The sequence below is a fragment of the Dysidea avara genome, chromosome 7, assembly GCF_963678975.1.
Source record: "Dysidea avara chromosome 7, odDysAvar1.4, whole genome shotgun sequence".
In the NCBI taxonomy this organism is placed as follows: Eukaryota; Metazoa; Porifera; class Demospongiae; order Dictyoceratida; family Dysideidae; genus Dysidea; species Dysidea avara.
Window position 1 is genome coordinate 12601062 of NC_089278.1, and position 18788 is coordinate 12619849.

Sequence of the window (18788 nt, forward strand, 5' to 3'; positions counted from 1 at the left end):
CATAGCTATTAAAACTTACATACTAGCGGTATGATAAAATGATCATGTGGTTTACAAAAGTTTGTCACAGCTTGCTATGTACTAAGTTAATGACAGGCCTGAGCCAGGACTATCTTGTCATAGTTGTGACTCAAGTATATATCGTATGCCATGACTTTCACAGACAGAAAGCTACGCAGAAGGATACTAGGAAGCTAAAGCTTGCCTTTAGCCTAATATGATGAAATAAGCATCCCTTAGAATAAGACCCGAAAACTATTGTGTTAAATTTCTAGGAGCAGAACTGAAGGCCATTAAATCAATACTATACTAGCAATAGCTAGCTATAGCTATATCCTCAATGCATGTAGTCAAAGAGAGCTACTGCAATAGCTAACAGAACATATGGCACTTGGATTGGCACACAATAATCCATATAGCCATCCTTGTCATCAGTATTAACTGGCAGGGGTCACAGTGAGGAGGTGCTGACTGACATGGTGTGAAGCAAAATACCGACACCCTGCACCACACACACTCAACATAGTTATGTACTATGTATACATGCACAAGTTTAAGGAGTTACGATGACATTTCAAATAGAGAAATACAGTCAAATAGTTCTGTATATAAACTATGCTTTTGTATGGTGTTCCCATACACATGATTATAGTTACAACATTGATGATATATAGTCAAAGGCACTAACTCTTTTCTACAAATGAATCAGTGGGATGCATGGATAATCATTATTCACATAACACATCTAGTTGTGCACTTCAGCAACCCTGTGACATTTCAACACATGCAGAAAGCAAACAGAAATGGTGAATTGTAAGTCATGTAGTCATGTGGTCATTTATGTTGCAACATCATAGGAATAAATACACCCTGGTGATAGACATGCATCCTAGTCCCATCATGTCATGTTAACAACAATTGTGCCACATGTTTTTCTATAAAGGCCTATACGCATGTCACATTGCATTATACATTGTGTATGACCTACAGTATAGCCACTGTTCAAGGTTACAAACACAAAAAGACCCAGCTGTCAGTAAACTAGTGGCCTGGAAAGGACTCTTTGGACTGCAGAACCTTTCACTTTTGTGAACTCTGATGCAAACACCCAAATACTTTGCACACAGATTCAGTTGAGGAAAGCTTCTAATCCAGATATTCAGTTGATGAATTTTGTGATCATCCCAGGTTAAATGTAATGCCCTTGCCTACCACCCCTGGCATAAGTGCTGGACAAAACTGAAAATAGAAAATACATGGTTAAACATTAGATAGAGGAGTCTAGATCCAGGTCATATAACAACTCAACAATTCAGTTTCTGATGTAAGTATACAAGCAACCCATTTTACTCCTTACTTTACTTGTATGCTACCATTGTATAGAAAGCTGTAAATAAACTCATTATAAATAGCAGGAAAATGCTACCATCATGCAGGAGGAGTTTGGGGTTGGTCTGAAGACATTTTTGGGCTTGGTTGTGCCTATCCAATGCTGCCAAGCTGTCATGACTGGAAATTGAGGTTGGCTTTAGGGTTATTAGTATTTGTGGTTGGAAAAGCCCAGTTCTTCATGATCCCTAATATATAGTACTACCATACTGTATGATAGTTACTTACCAGTGAATAGGTCAGCAAAGTACATTCATGTTCACCTTATTTGAGTTGTACAAATGCTTATAAAGTTAATAGGAAGTACCTCTAGATGCTGCTGCCCACTGAAGCCATGTTCAGCAACAGAAAAGCCTTAATTAGTCTTGGACCAGTAACAATTTAAGCCACTTACAATAAAAACAAGTTAAGTCTTGGTATATATATACTGTCAACCAGGCAAACAATCAAAATTATTATTTATCATGGAAGGGAAATCACAGGACAGGTGTTCTGTTTATTGACAGTGCAACTTACATATGATCATTTCTATCTTGACATATGTAAGGTCCACCCAATCATCTTCTGCAATTCTCCAAACCACAACTGGTTAGGAAGCTTACAAAGTACAATGCAGCAAAGATGATAAATTCAAGGAAGACATAGCTAACAGCTTTTACCAGCAAATTCTTATAGTGTGTAATTATGTTCCTTCTACTATTGGTATCATGATGTACCCAGCTATATATCTCTATTGTACATAGGTGTAGCAAATGTTATTTTTTAGATAGGGGCTCAGTTCTATATAGGTGGTTTTGTAAAGCTAAATACAACAGTGTTAAGCATAATCAACATGCAAAGCATGATCCTTATAGGGAGGTCTGGGGCATGCATGCCCCCACAAGGAAAATTAAGCCTTGAGATGAATTCTGAGGGAAATTTTATTCTATTAAAACAACTGCCTGTCTATTAGAGCATCTTGATCTTTTTGCTAAAATCAGAAAATTGATCGGAAGGCTCCATCCCCCCTTGCCCATACTATGCCTCTGTTTTACTAGTGTGCAGAAAGGCTATACTGATGTGAGATGTCTTAGAACCATAACTGACTGACTTGTTCAGTTCAGAGCTACTTTAGCACTAGTCGTGTATAGCTAAATAATTATATATATTCATTTTAGTTTTTAATCTCATAAACTACGCTTTTGCAATTTTGCTTTACCAATGACTTCTTTATCATTAAACAGACATAATCAAATTCAATCACCATTAATATCCACTTCAAGCCTCTTCCTTCCATTTTCAGTGGAGCGGTAATGCTATCACCATCAATACCAGCCCCTGCTTAGATTTTGATTCAACCAAACTGACTTATCTTCTAGTCATATGTTATACTGTCATTGTTTACCAAATTGTTTTAGTGTTCATACCAACTTCCTCAGGTCAGCTTATCAAAATTGCAGCAGCCTTATTGGTTACTACACATCAGCATGATCATTATTGTCATATATAACACCAACACATACAATGAACTAAGTATCATCCTGATGAACAATCTGTAGTGTGGGATTCAAGTAATGTGCAGTACCTTAAATACAACACTTCTCAAAAGTGCATGTACACATGTGATGTACTTATGTTACATTATGTATATGTGTATACTATGACAGATGAGCCATGCAGTAGATGCATATACAAAATTACAAACCACTGTTTCAAATGAAGTTTATGTTGCTGCCATTTCTTATATACCCGCTTAATTCAGTCTATAACTCAAGCACAGCTCTGGAATTCCCACTTTTTTTTCTTTTCTTCATCACAGTAATGCCACCTGACCTTCCAGAATTTAATGCTACAAGAATAACATGATGTACTTGTCAGCAACTAGCTAGATATCAGAATCAAATAATTTAGTTTAAATAGTTTTCTGATCTTTACCCACAGACTTTCCATCTCCCACCAGCAAATCATGTCAGTTTTCTATCTACAATAACCAATAAATAGGAAGACAATACCTCTAACTAATGTGAAAGTCACCTACGGATAATAAAATCTGACATTTTATTTCTACTTCAGTTGTCACAGAGCCTTCCCTTGGACTTTAGCCGGTATATATGCATAGCCTCAACTATCATTGCCACCACATGGAGGTACCAAAATAATGACCACACACACACACACACACACACACACACACACACACACACACACACACAAGCACACACCGACACACACACAAGCATGCACACACTAACACACCGACACATACACTGGCACACACACCAGCACACACTAACACACCAACACACACACTGGCACACACACCAGTACTTGCACACACACACACACACACACTGCACACACACAATAAAAGTACACGAAAAAATTTGGAATTTTCAACTAGAGTAGGGACCATGCATAACACATTGATAAAAGTACTGAAACAAGTTGGAGTAGTCCATGATATTAAATCACAGTAAAACAATAAGAAGTGTTATATATATCCCTGCTGTGCTCAAGATACCATAATGGAAATGCGCAGTATAGGGATATAACACTTCTTATTGTTTTACTGTGATTTAATATCATGAACTACTCCAACTTGTTACTATGGGGTGCCGTTTGTACCAAAATTGTACAAAAATGCCTTATTTATAAACTATAACCATACTTTATAAATCAATGCACTACTTTATAAATCATGAACATATACTTTATAAACTATACACATGATTTATAAACTATACACATGATTTATAAAGTAGTATATTGATATATAAATTAATATTACATTGTATAATTTATAAATCAGTGTTTATACTTTACAAATAAGTGTTATAGTTTACAAATCACATGTATAATTTATATAAATCAATGTTATAGTTTATAAAGTATGTCAATGATTTATAAATCAGGTATATGGTTTATAAATCATGCATATGATTTATAAAGTATATGTTCATGATTTATAAAGTAGTGCATTGATTTATAAAGTATGGTTAGCTATATACTAGTTTATAAATAAGGCATTTTTGTACAATTTTGGTACAAACGGCACCCCATATGTTTCAGTACTTTTTATCGATGTGCTATGGTCCCTACTCTAGTTGAAACTGAATTCCAGAATATTTTCGTGTACTTGTTTGTTAACTTTTCTTGTAAATAATTTTATTATGACTGGTAAACCCACGCATACCGCATCTGAAATGGCACCGCGCGCCCCAGCTATATCAATTATCATCTGAAAAGTGAAGTATCCATTACGCTTCGTTGTCAGCTATGTTCAAACAGCATTTCGAATCAAGTACTTTCATGGAAGCACCTCTACAATCTACGCATACCAAAAGAAATGGTGCCGCGCCCTAATTTTACACTTCGTTGTCAGCTATGTTCAACCCGTTACACAGAAATACGAATCAAGAACTATTTGAAAAGCACTTCTGCAATCAAAATAGCCACTATGAAAAATACGGACAATTTCCGTTTCCAAGGGAAGCCATCACGTGCTCGCGCCAAATCGACACCTTTCCGAGCACCTTTCCCTGTCAACACTGAGCAAAGATGAATGGGACACAAAGGAGGACACTGGTAAGTCTTCAGAGAGTAGTGGTTAATGGGTCTCAGTCAGATTGGGTTAATGTTCAGAGTGGAGTACCTCAAGGTTCAGTCTTGGGTCCCTTATTATTTATACTGTATGTCAACGATGTGCCTGACCTCATTGAGAGTAATTTGAAGATGTTTGCAGATGACACCAAGATATACTCGGTCATTAAATCTTTTCATGACAGCCTTAAACTACAACATGATATCAACAAGTTAATGCAATGGTCAAGTGTTTGGTTGCTTAGATTTAACGCAGCCAAATGCAAAGTAATGCAGATTGGTAACTCTCTTCCTGCATCATACACCATGTACGATGGCACTACAAATGTATCTACTGACCTAGAACTAGTGAACGAAGAGAAGGACCTTGGAGTGTGGTGCACAAGTGATCTCAAGCCATCTCTACACTGCCAAAAAGCTGCAGTCAAGGCTACACAGGTTCTTGGGCTTATTAGGCGATCTTTTAGAATTGACTCTACTGATATGTTTATATTTCTGTATAAGATGTATGTTCGACCGCATTTGGAATATTGTGTGCAATCTTGGAGTCCGTACTTGGCCAGAGACATCGACACCCTTGAAAAGGTTCAGAGACGTGCAACTAAACACCTTCGCGGATTAGCCCACTTGACTTATGAAAGCCGTCTTGAAATTCTGGATCTCTATTCTCTGTATTGCAGACGTCAAAGGGGTGATATGATTGAAACATATAAGATACTTAAACGACATTATGACTTGGACCCATCTACATTTTTTACTTTAAATACTGCTACCACCAGGGGCCACTCTCTTAAGCTTTTTAAAGAAAGATCAAGATTACTTGTTAGGCAGAACTTTATTACTAATAGAATAGTCAATCTATGGAACTCCTTACCTGACTTTATCATTTCAGCACCAACAGTTGCAACCTTCAAGCTGCGCTTGGATAATTTTTGGAAGCAATCTAGATATGGGCACCTTCAAAGGCCTGCGGCCTAGCCTGGCAAGTTAGCTTGCCTTGGCATCTACAATCCCATTAAATAATAATAATAAAGTCCATGAAGAATGCATTGTATGTACTGCGGTATGCCAAAAGGCACCTGTCGGGCCGAAGCGACGTCGAACAGTGAAAAAATCAAGCCCGTAGCCTTAGCCGTTATCGAGTTACGCTTGTCTGAAAGCATCAGTCAGTTACTTACTTGCTTACTCCGAGACTTACTCAGTCAGTAGAAAATTCCGTTGAATAAAAAAAATTTAAAACTCCGTAACAACTTGTTGAAAGCGTTTCGGGTCGATCTGAAAGCTTGTTTGGGCTTGGTTTTACCTCACCAATACTGCCTCATCGTCGTAAGGGAAAATTGAGGCTGGTTTTTGGGTGATATTATTTTGTGGGCCACGCCTACTCCTTTGTGGTCCCTACTATACAGTTATACTATCGTACACCTGCTACTGTATGATTACATGAGAAGGGCAGTCAATAAAATAATAATAGAATAATCAAAATGCACGCAGTTCTTTCTGGATAGTGTTATGATCAGAAACTGCCTGAAGAGATTCAAGGTTTTTGAAATAAATATCTGGTGAGTGTTTTTTACTAGACACAAGCCTTAGGCCTTTATTCTGTTTCAAGCAAGCCTTCAAAGATCTTATCAACAGTAGGTAGCTATATATTAGTGTTCTGCGTTATAGAATATTGCCTATCGTGAATAAATTATCATGATATATAAATCAGCAGGTAATTAAATACTGACAAATGTACGTACTTTAGCACAACACAACATCATATTAGCACAACTTACACAAGGTGCAATCAAGAGTTTATTCTTGCTCTTGGTATTGAAATACTGTGCTGCTAGAGTGAATAAGGATTCCACTTATAAGGAATAATGTTACAATCATTGGCGGGCAGAGCCAAGAATGCAGCATACCTGAGCGAACATGGACAAAAACAGTTTTAAATTAGCTTTCCTTTCAATATAAACAACTGAAGAGATAAAAAGAATTCACTAAAGCCAGTAAGCATTGCTAACCTTAGAACAACACTCAACACAAAAAATAACATTGAAGTTTGCCAACAATAACATTAAAATTTTAGTTTGTTACTCAAAGAAATGATGTCACTGTCTATGCATGTGAAATAACATATTGAGGTGACCAGCAGTTATGTACACACCATGTTCTGTACACACAATGTAATATGTACTAAGAATGCAATACTGATACATGTATAATATGTTGTGCATCATGCTATTGACACTGAATGCACATATGGCTATAGAGCTGAGGACAATCAGCCTTATGCAATAATTTATGATAAAATGCAATTAAATGATGATGTGATTCTTGCTGTTGTTTGAGGGCATATTTCATGATAGAATATGTAGAATTTATGTGGCTTTTTAATGTGGCCTAAAATTTTGTGTAGCAGGCATATTATAAATGCTAAAGAAATCACACACACACGCACACACACACACACACGCACACACACACACACACAAAAGCAAAGCCTTTGACTGCTGCTAACGCAATCATGCCTACCCAGTGAGCCAGCACTTAAACACCTGTGTGTTACTCAGGTACTAGGAGTCAACACCACACACACACGCGCATGCACACATCAAGTGCACACACACGCATGCACGCACACACGCACTCTCGCATACAAACATGCATGCACGCACAACATAGGTACACATATATGGCACATAGGTACACTTATATGACACATATAGGTACACTTATATGGCCAATTTCTTTTTTTGACAGCAAACTGAAACTAAATGGCCTGATGTGCTGGAAAGTGTTTAGTCATTCTTCTCAAGTACCGGTGTGTACCTAAGCATAGGATAAACAGAAAGGAGGAAGTAAGTTCCTTTGAGATGCAATAAAGTAAGCATTGCTATACACCTTTGTGACATAGCTGCTGTAATTTATAAACAATAACATTACAGTTCCGTTCTATTTATAAACAATAACATTACAGCATTCCGTTCTGGTATTTAGCCATATAGCCATTCAAGAAATGATGTCACTATATTATTATTATGCTAATCATAACCTTGGTCAATAACATTAAAGTTCAGTTCAGACACTCAGAATGATGCATGTGAATTTCACATGCATAGTGGCTCATACATGCATGTACACTGAGCACTTAAGTTCACTTAAGTGTCACAACACTGAGTGCATATATGTATATCACTGTTACATTTTGCTCTAGTCACAAAAGATGTTTTAATCCTCTATAGGGAATTTGTACTATATCTGTACTAGTTGAGTTACACTAAAATCTATGGCCACTGCAAATGACTGGACTGGCATCATGGAGATACATAGTTTAACTGCATGGTTAATGATATATGTGTTCAACTGTAAAGCTTGTTTATAGCCTGAGGACAAGCCTTAATTTAGAATATCTCCCTAGAAACCACCCCATTTCAAGTACATCCAGTCAAGCACAGTGACTGAAAATTTTTGTAATATAGTCCTGTTCAGAGTTTGGGCTCTGAGCTTCAACAGTGAGGTAATTGTGCCAATCTTGGCTTAGGGCATGAGCAAAATCACTTTCTAAACCAATTTTCTCACAAAATATCTTTGCTAGGACTATCGTAATTACACTGACTAGCAACCAATTCTCAGGCTAAACCTTCGATATTACACCAGAGTACCAGCTCAGTAAAGCTGCTTTTTTGTATTCTGCCCACTGACCTCATAACCTTAAACTCTGATGACAGTTGTTTAATTAATTTTCTATACACTAATCACAAATTTCCCTGTAGTTATCATGGTTAGTATTATGAAAATAGAATGCTATTAAGGGTCTGCTAAACAAGTTGTTTTTGTACAGTTTATTTTATAGATTTCCCTTTCAGTTTCTGTTTGTTTATATAAGCCAGTGATAACATTCAACCACAACCTTGAAACTATAAACTTTATATGTACAGTATCAATAGTGCTCAGTACTATGTTAACAGGAGCACGTGCTAGTCATAGTGGCATATTTTAAATTCTAACAACTTGATTTATCATTGATCATGACATGTACCATCCACATTACAGCCCAAACAAGTGAGATCACCTTTAATTAACAAAAAAAATTATTCTGTATACCATATGATGTCTGCACCACATCCTGTTAGTGTTGAGTTACGCACCTCTTGTATAAAAAGCCTAAACTATTAAGCAGAGGTCACATTGTGCAGTGCAGAGTGGTAGCTAATGGCTGCTAAACCTAAGCCTAAGAAGATTCCAGTGGCTGCTATCAGATTATCAAAGCAGACAGCTGCTCAAGCAGGAACCTCAGAGGACAGCAGTCAGCCAGTATGCAAAAAGTCCCGCATCATTGATCGTCATGACATAGATGAGATTGAGAAGGAACTACAAATAGACCTCCACCGTCCTTTGAAAGATACTTTAACAAGCATATTTAAGAGAGATGGTAATGTAGTTATAACATTTCCAAAAACTCCACGAATTAAAGTATGTGCAAAAACAATTAAGATAATGTATAGCTAGCTACCTTTAATAGGTGGTTAAGTATGCACAGTACATAAGATGGAAGTTTCGTAATGTGGATTGCATAGCAGTTGGTAGTTCACCAGAAGAGAAAGACTGTATGGCACAGGTGGGCTACTTGATATCTAAAAACCAACAGTAATTATATATACTGTAGCCCAATGGAGACAATACATCGGATATCCAGGTGGATGTTGTGGAAGTGTTGATTGCAACTGTACCATCTTATGTAAGTGTTATATCTCTGGCATACCAAATTTGAGCTAAATCAGGGTAGGGTGGTGGGTAAAACCAGGAGTGGAATGGGACTGGTGGGTAAAACCAAGAGTTCATAATATATACACGGAGTGTATATATCAAATTATTGTATACTAGCATTGGTACCTGCCCTACGTGCAGGACCATCTCCACATTAATTAAACATTGTAATTCCAGGAAGAGGGACCAAGCATTAAACATTGGCACTGCTCATGTAGGTATGTAGAGTACATGGTGATGTCACATTTTTGCAGAGCATGAGGTTTCCTTATGCCACCGTGCTGAAATTAATGATGCAAAACACTAAAGTTTATTGTTTGTGGTTTTGACAGGAATGTAGTTCAATTATTCAGTGCGTCTTCGCCTACCAGTGACTTCAACGTGCTGTAAAGAACAAACAAAACCTTCACTGCTTTACATGCAAGACAACTAATGCAACAATCTATATATATAAAGCTGAAAAGCTGTCTGTCTGTCTGTCTGTCTGTCTGTCTGTCTCCAACGCCCGTAACTCAACAACCAAAGCACGTATTGACATGGGACTTTAACGAAATTAAGCGCTCATCACCTGGCAACTCCAAGTTTGTTGTTACAAATTGCTACCTGCTTCCGTTCGTTCTCTATAAAGCTTTGAAGGCGTTGGTGTAGAGGAAAACTTGGGTTACATTCCTATCAAAACCACGAACAAATAGCCAAAGCGTTAGCACATAGAACTGTTAACCCAAAGGTCCAGGGTTCGATTCCAGCCCATGACAACTTTTTTCTTCTCAGTGCCACCTTTTTGTGACACACTTTTTCGCATCTTAGCTATTGACGATGATTACTCGGCAATCTGTGCACGTATCGAGACGATTCACACGCAAAATGAAATGCTCACCATCTGGCTACGTCACAAAGTTTATTGCAAGCTCCTACGTGTGTTCCTTCGTCCGCTACAGCACATTAAAGGCCATGATGTAGAGATAACTTCAGCTGCATTCCATTGCTAACCACACGATAAACAACTCAGCTGGTAAAGCACCTCCCTGGAGTACTGCTGTGTAGGGTGTGGGTTCGAATCCCACCAGTGACACAACTTCTTTTTTTTCGTTTTATATACCTTTTTGGTGCATACTTTTTCTAACTCACTTTTTAGTCTCATAAGTTCATATCATCCTGGTATTGCTACACTGCATATGGACTGTTGGAAAAGTATATAGTATTTGATAGGTATAAGGCAGGCCGATTGAGTGCATGTTCAAGTTCCAGCTTCAATTCTTTGTGATGTGATGAAGTGTGTACCTGTGTATTAAGTTAATTTTTACTGCTTGCAGTATAGCTTAGCTACAAGTGCTTTAAATACTGTTGGCCACGTTATTACAGTACCTGCATGATAGGATAGCACCACATAATTTGCACATATCTTAGTAATTATTGGTTTAGCTTATACATGAAAATTCTGCTGTTTGGTTGAACTCCATATTCACATCACTGTAACTTAATTATTAGGTTTGCATGATGGTAGAATAAGGTTCATAATATCACCATGCATGGTACTTAAGGACATGATTTTTAATGCTTCATACAGATTGTGTAGCTTCACACCAAGTTTGGTGAGTAAGCGGCATGACAGTCAGACGGTCAGACGGCTTTTCAGCTTTATATATATACTAGCATTGGTACCTGCCCTATGTGCAGGATCATCTCCACATTAAACATTTTAATGCCAGGAAGAGGGACCAAGCATTAAACACCAGCACTGCTAATGTAGCTATGTAGGGTACATGGTGATGTCACGTTTTTAAAGAGCATGAGGTTTCCTTATGTCATTAATGATGCAAAACATTAAAGTTTATTGTTTGTGGTTTTGACAGGAATGTAGTTCAATTATTCAATGCGTCTTCCCTACCAGTGACTTCAACGTGCTGTAAAGAACAAACAAAACCTTTGCTGCTTTACATGCAGAACAACTAATGCAGCAATAATTAATATATTGGGAACCCAGAGGCGTACGCAGGAATTTTGAAAAGGGGTTTCCACTGGCTGTTATATTAGAGTATTTTATATTACCTGACTGCTCTATTAGAGTATCTCCATCTTTTCACCAAAATCATAATTCAGAACAATGCTATAAGTGTTGCTATCATGTTGCAAACTATTATTTAACTTAAATGTGTCCTGTTTCATGACAGATTTCAGATTCTGGAAACCTGAAGTTTCAATTTCTTAATGTTTCAAGTAGTGTGTAAAATCCAAAGGGGTTTCCTGAAACCCCTGGAAACCCCCCTTGGTACGCTCCTGGAACCAAGCATAAATATTAGTGTCCTATATTTGCTGTGTAGCATGCATGTCATAGTGCTTTAAAGTACATGATCCTTATGCAGTACATAATAATTTATAGTGAAATAATGAGCATGCAAGGCTAATTAGTTAAACTGCATGCGAGCTAAGGCAATTGTAATACCCTACATTACATACAGGTTGTGTACACATGGTACAGTTTCAGTTTCTACATTATGATGTTTACCTTGCCAACTGTCACAAAGAGAAATGAACTTGGGCATAATTTAAAGCCAACACAATTTGCAGTTATAGTTACTGCAAAGGTTCAGAACTTGTCCTATGCTATGCACTTTCAGTTCTGATGTTGCAGTGACACATATACCTCTTGCCATGCAAAAACCCAGTTTTGAAACACCTGCAGTGTAATTGACCGTTAAGGTAATGTACGAATCTTTAGAGTGAAAGCATGTAAGCAGGATTATAGTGAAACAGTTGTGCCAGGTGACGCAGTTCCTCGGTGTAAACTATGGATCTGCATGGTTCCAGTATTATCGTTTTTCAGATGCACAGTAGTATCTGTCCAATCATGCAAGCTGCCTATTTACTACAGCAGTAATGGGGTAAGTCTGAATAAACAGTTTTGCATGTCAGTGCACACCTATGTGCTTAAAACAAAGATGTAGATATTCTGGATACTAGTGAAAGAAGCTTTTACCTACTCTAATACAACACACTGGACCAACCAGTGGCAGATTTAGGGGGGTTTCAAGGTTTCCACAGAAACCCCCTTTGAAAAATGATTGCATAACAATTAAATGTTTTAATTATTGCGGCGTGCGCCTTGATCGAGATACTCTAATAGAGCATTCACAGTAGTAGCTATTAAAGCAGTATGTAGCAAGTTATTTAAGGTATTTTATATACTATTAATAAGCTGTGACCTTTTTTTTTTTTTTTTTTTTGGTCTCACCATACCAAACAATGTAGAGCAAACTTTTGCGTATCTCATTTCAGTGTATATCTCCACCTTCTAAACTGGAAACCCCCTTTATAAATTCCTAGATCCGCCACTGCCAACACACAGATAGACAAATGTGTTGACAATTTGCCTGCCTTATCCCAAAAGTAGATGATGTCACCTTGTACAAGGAAATTAAGTGTGAATCTGACTGTAAATTGTTACAAGAGGACCTTGATTGCATTTGTGATTGGGCAGACAAGTGGCAACTTCGATTGAATGCATCCAAGTGTGACGCTTTTCTTATTTCAAATAAACGTAAGAAATATCTTATGATTATTTCATAAACCGCTCTCTTCTATCCTGGAAATCCTCTGTGAAATATTTGGGAGTTTTCTTTCAATCAAATTTGTCATGGTCACACCACTGCAAGTATGTTGCAGCCAAAGCCAGCAAGTCCTTGAATTTTCTACATCACACTTTATGGGGTGCTACAACTGAGGCCAAATCCATGGTCTATAAGTCTTTAGTGCGACCTTCACTAGAGTACGCTTGCACTGTGTGGAATCCTCACACTGTTTCTGATAAATCCACAGTGGAATCTGTCCAACGACATGCTGCACGTTGGGCCTGTGGAAGTCGTTGGTCACCATTACATAAGTGTTGGAATAAATCTTCTAATGCTTGTTTACAAGAGTTATACTGGCCAACACTGTCATCTCGAAGGAATTATTTGAGCGTGGCTATGCTTTATGACATCCTAAAAGGTAGGTACGATTCTTTGAAGCTATCAAATTACTGTAATTTCAATACATCTTGTACCCGAGCGCATCCTCTCACCCTTGTTCCGCTACAGTCTTCTATCAATTCTTATAGACATTCTTTCTTTGTGAACACTGTTTTCTTATGGAACACTCTATCGTGTGATGTATTTGATCTCAGCTCGTCTAAGTTTCGCCAAACTGCGTATAAACTGTTTTGTTGTATTTAATTTATATGTGTATGTGTTCTTTCTTGGTTTTTGTAGCTGTGTTTTCTCTGTATTTGTCCCCTCCGTTTTTGGTTTTGTATCTTCTAGGGAAACACCCTTGTACAGGCTCTGCCTTTTGGTGTCACCCTGTCTTTTTGACAAATCAGATAAATAATAATAATAAATAAGAGTCCTTATGATGTGAGGCAGTTAAGTGCCAGCGCTGAAAAACTGAACATAAGAGTTTGTAGATGAAGACTTGCATGGAACAGATAGAACAAAAAGGTGCATCAAAAAGGTCCCAAAAGTGAAAAAAAAGTTGTGACCTAGGCAGGGATTGAACCCTGGTTGGTTATAAATAACTTGCATGGGTTAAGGGAGGTGCACAATTTGCCACCCTTGTAGGAATGTAGCTCAACTTTTCAGTGATCCTTCCCTACACCAGTGCCTTCATCGCCCTATAAAGAGCGAACAAAAGCACGTATTGAAATGCTACAACAACACTCGAGTTGCCAGATGATGGGCGTTTAATTTCGCTAAAGTCCCGCATCAATACGTGCTTTGCATGCTCGGCATGCCAAGATATGATGAGCTAAAAGCCGTGTTTTAAAAAGGTGTTCACAAAAAGATACTGAGTAGAAAGAAAAAAATCTGTCAACATGTATATTCGAACCCACGACCTCTTACACGCTAGTCAGGCGTTCTACCACTTGAACAGTATGTGCTGTGGTTTTCAAAGGAATGTTGCTCAAGTTTTCTCTACACCTTGGCCTTCTACGCGCTGTAGAGAACGAACAGAAGCACGCGTGAACTCGTGATAGTAATCTTAGAGTAGGCGGATGATGAGTGCTTCATTATGAGCACAGATAGTGTCGATTTGCATCAAGTTTGGTGAGTAAGCGGCGTGACGGTCAGACGGACAGACGGCTTTTCAGCTTTATATATATAGAAGATAGATAGATAGATAGATAGATATCATATCCTCCGTGTATATATTAGCCTGGCACTGCCAACTCTTTTTTATATTGCAGGCGCTAGATGAGTTTGGAAGTGCTCACTGTAGAAAGGTCTGGCCACAGCCGTATAATGGACTTATACATGCTGCCACTATAGCAGCAGCATCCCTTGTAATTAACTGAATATTTGACTGTGATGTTTTTGAATATCTAGTTTTCTTTGATCCTATAATATTATATTGAACTGCACATTGTGGATTTGAGCTTTATTTATTTATTTATTTGTTATTACTGAGCAGCCAGCACTGTTGATGTGCTCAGGAAAAAAAATCACACATGTACGTTACTACAATAATTAGAAACGTTAACTGAGAAAGAGTCAGAGTCATTTAGGAATTGTGGCAACGAGTGAGCTATTCTGGAGAAAAAACTTTTTTGGTAAGCTGTAGTAGATGTTGTAGGGAGTATGAAATGGTACTGATGATATTGCCTGGTTTCTCTGGTCATTGGAAAATAATTGGATGGAATAGATAAGGGAATTTGGTTGTGAAGTGCTTTGCAAAATGTCTGCAGTCTGGATATCTTACGTCGAGTTTTAAATTCAGGCCAGGAGAGATGTTGGAGCATGGAAGTAACTGAACTGTATCTACTGTAATCTTTCAATACCCATCTTGCTGCTCTTCTTTGAATATTTTCAAGTTTATGTACATCGAGCTTAGCATAGACTCTAATATATTAATTTAGTTATGCTATGTAAGTGTTCTCTGAGTCTCAAAGGGATAAAGTATATTATGACTTAGTACTATATCGGTCAGCAAGTAGGCATCACTGAATAATCATGTTCACAATGTTGGGATCATGCATAGCACATTTCAGCCGTGTGACAAAATGAGTCAGATGTTTTAAGGGTCAGTAAATCATGTACTTACCCTTAGCACCCTAGTTTACTTTAGGCATCTTTAATGGTTTATATTGCCAGAAATGGTACCATTAATACCAGCGAAAGCCACAATTGCTTCTTTATAAAAGCACTGCAACTGTGTAAATGCTGTATACAGTGTATATAATAAACAATGTTTTGTGAATACTGTAGCCCATGCTTTTAACCCCTCAGTATGTATAAAACAATGTAGATTTGTCTTTTCACCTATTAGGTGAGTGATATATATCTCGGTTTATATCATAGCCATTTGGGATTCACCTGATTATGCCTGCACCTCTCATGCTTGGGCAAAATCAGCTAAATCCTTACTCTATACAAAGCCATTTTCTAATAGTACAGTCACAAGCAACCACCTCTCTTCCTGAACAGCAGCAGATGGAATAAAGAAAGCTGCTCATTTAATCTCACTATGGGGGCCTGCAAGAATGTTACAGAAAGTTTTTTTAGTAGGAAGTTAGAAACTTAACATTAAAACCCTGTTGAATACAGAAAATAAAAACAAGACCACAGGTGGTGACTTGATCTCCAGGTCTAGATGTGCATATATAGCTAGACCTATATCAAAGTAAATCACTCCTATAAAAAGGGTACTAATACCTAGACCAAGAAATGTATTTAGCAAATCAATCTTTTCTTGGCCACTAGCTCATTGGCCTTCCTTGGCCACTACCTACACCAGCAGTAACACTCCTTTTCACTGGTATTACATTCAGGTATAATATTTACAATAATAAATTATACTACATACATTGATTCTTACAATTAATTAATGCACACTCATGATCATCCTTTCTCAGATACGCAATATTGAAGATAGACTGCGCAATGATCTACATATAGCTCATCCCCAAGTTCATGTAGTGAAACTAATAGCAGAAGAATATGGGCATATCTTGTCTGTTGATGAAGAGTCATTGGTGGTACACTTTGAACACTATTACCCAAGCAAGTTACTTGATGGTAAGTGTTGAATAGTGTAAAAATTGTGTAGATCTCATTAATTTTAATTTCAGATACATCCTTGTTTTTGAAAGTGACGTTTCAGTCACCTGTCTCTCAGAAGTTGACAACCATCTGGATCAGCTTGAAGACACTGCTACCTATCAGATATAATGCGGACACCAAAGTACTTTACACACAGCTTTATCCATCCACTGGGTCATCTGCTGGCTACACTGGAACTAATTCTGGTGTAAGTCTTCCTGTCACACACACACAAAAAAAATGTTTTGTGATATATTTTGCAGGATGATGTGCCTCGCACTGTAGCTCAGCCTTTCCATTGGATATCAGCTGTTGTAAACAATGCTCTATATGAGTATCATGAACAAGGATCAGAAGATCAGATGGCAGTCTACCTGGCAAGTGCAACAGTGGAACACAGGATCACCAGACGTGCATCCGACAATTTTGCTGTGATTGCTAATTCTACTCAAAGGTTTATACTAGAGTATTATGATTTTGGAGGAGAAACTGCAGTACCTGAATTTCTGAACTCTAATTAATAGAAAGTTTTGTTGGAAAACAAAACATTTGTTTCTTTGCTACAACTACCAATAGAGTGCTGCTGCTGAACTAAAATAGTTATTTTATAAGCATAGTAATCTGTTAGTAACACTTCAGATCATTAGTGCATTATGCACTTACACAACAATGTGTGTAGTTATATAGCCACAATAATTATTAGTTTACCAAAAATAGTAAAAAAATTTTAACATTGAATGTGCAAGTTAACTCATTATTGCAGTCAGATTCAGAAAACAATTATTATACTGTATGTGTTAAAGTAACAGACATATTAATAGACTTAATTGGCAGTTTTAAAAAATGTCTTCAAATTCATTACATGTGCTCTTTTCTTGGCTTGTACAGAAAACTATAAACATGCACCTTCAAACAATTGCAAGTTATCCTTTTGTGCACTTATACATTAATTTATGATGGTACAAATGTGTTCCAGTCCTCCTGAGATCTGTGGGTAATTAATTACATGCAGTGGTCATTTGAAGGTAGAACTCATTGCTATATTGTACAATTGCATGCATCATTTAAAACGCACAATTCCGAGTACCGTATAAAAGTGTGTATTTTCAAGGTATAATAATGGTATTTTAAGACACAAGCATGCATGCTATACTAAAAATGCTGAAGAGATGCATGGCTTCAGCATTCAGGTGTATATTACTCCTACTATGTGCGTAATAAGGCATCCCTTTAAAATGAAAATAGAATTCTGTATACACTCACCAAACATAACCAGCAAATTTCCTGAAATGTTAATAACACTTGGTCAGTTTGCATGTCACTGACAAGCAACTACTGTTGAGCTGTTTAAAGAAACCCTGTAACAGAATTGTCATATTACGGTGGACTGCTATTGCAACCATGTGTGTCTGACTTAGTGACTTGCTTATGTCCACACATTTAATCAGTGATAATAATTTAGTCCATGCCAGATGACAAGCTGATAATTTATAGTAACTAATAATGATCTAGATTAGCACAAGGGTGGAGAACTCTAGTTTATTTATGTGAATGAGATGTCACAGAGCAAGAAAGAAGCAAGGTATGTATCGATAAGTTAATGTACATCTGCTTGTGTACCCCCTCTCACAAACAGATACAACTACATATACAAAATAAGTTACAGCAGTCACATTGCACGCAACACAAAGTTAGTGACATAATGTACAGTGTACAGCACAGACAAGGTGTAGTTAGCTAGTCAGGGGTGTCTTAAAATTAGCCATGTATATCAAGGTGTCTTATACAGGAATATGGTAATGACTTCAATGGACAGTCACATGTCTTTATAGCACAGGTTGGTCATGCATCATCAAAATATCTCATGGATTAAGTCTCAACTCTTTGGTACTAATGCCAAGTATTCTAATACACATTCATGCAGTACTGTGCTTTCTCAATGCAATGTATAAATGTATATACTAGCCAAGCAAAAAACATTTATGTTCTTGT

The 18788-nt window shown here is 37.4% G+C and overlaps 1 protein-coding gene across 1 annotated transcript; it reads left to right on the forward strand.

Annotated features, from left to right (window-relative positions):
* The first annotated feature begins 8859 nt into the window (after positions 1-8859).
* On the forward strand, positions 8860-17542 carry LOC136261447 (uncharacterized). The gene is made up of 6 exons (XM_066055457.1): positions 8860-9429; positions 9479-9574; positions 9623-9694; positions 16610-16772; positions 16826-17004; positions 17060-17542. The coding sequence occupies exons 1-6, from the start codon at positions 9169-9171 to the stop codon at positions 17315-17317; spliced, it is 1029 nt and encodes a 342-aa protein (XP_065911529.1). The 5' UTR covers positions 8860-9168; the 3' UTR covers positions 17318-17542.
* The last annotated feature ends 1246 nt before the right edge of the window (positions 17543-18788 follow it).

Bases quoted from the DNA above. Each gene is read 5' to 3' on its own strand.
- LOC136261447 (XM_066055457.1), top strand. From the start codon at position 9,169: ATGGCTGCTAAACCTAAGCCTAAGAAGATTCCAGTGGCTGCTATCAGA. The intron at 9,430-9,478 runs GTATGTGCAAAA...TACCTTTAATAG, and splicing joins CAAAAACTCCACGAATTAAA to GTGGTTAAGTATGCACAGTA. The intron at 9,575-9,622 runs GTGGGCTACTTG...TATATACTGTAG, and splicing joins AGAAAGACTGTATGGCACAG to CCCAATGGAGACAATACATC.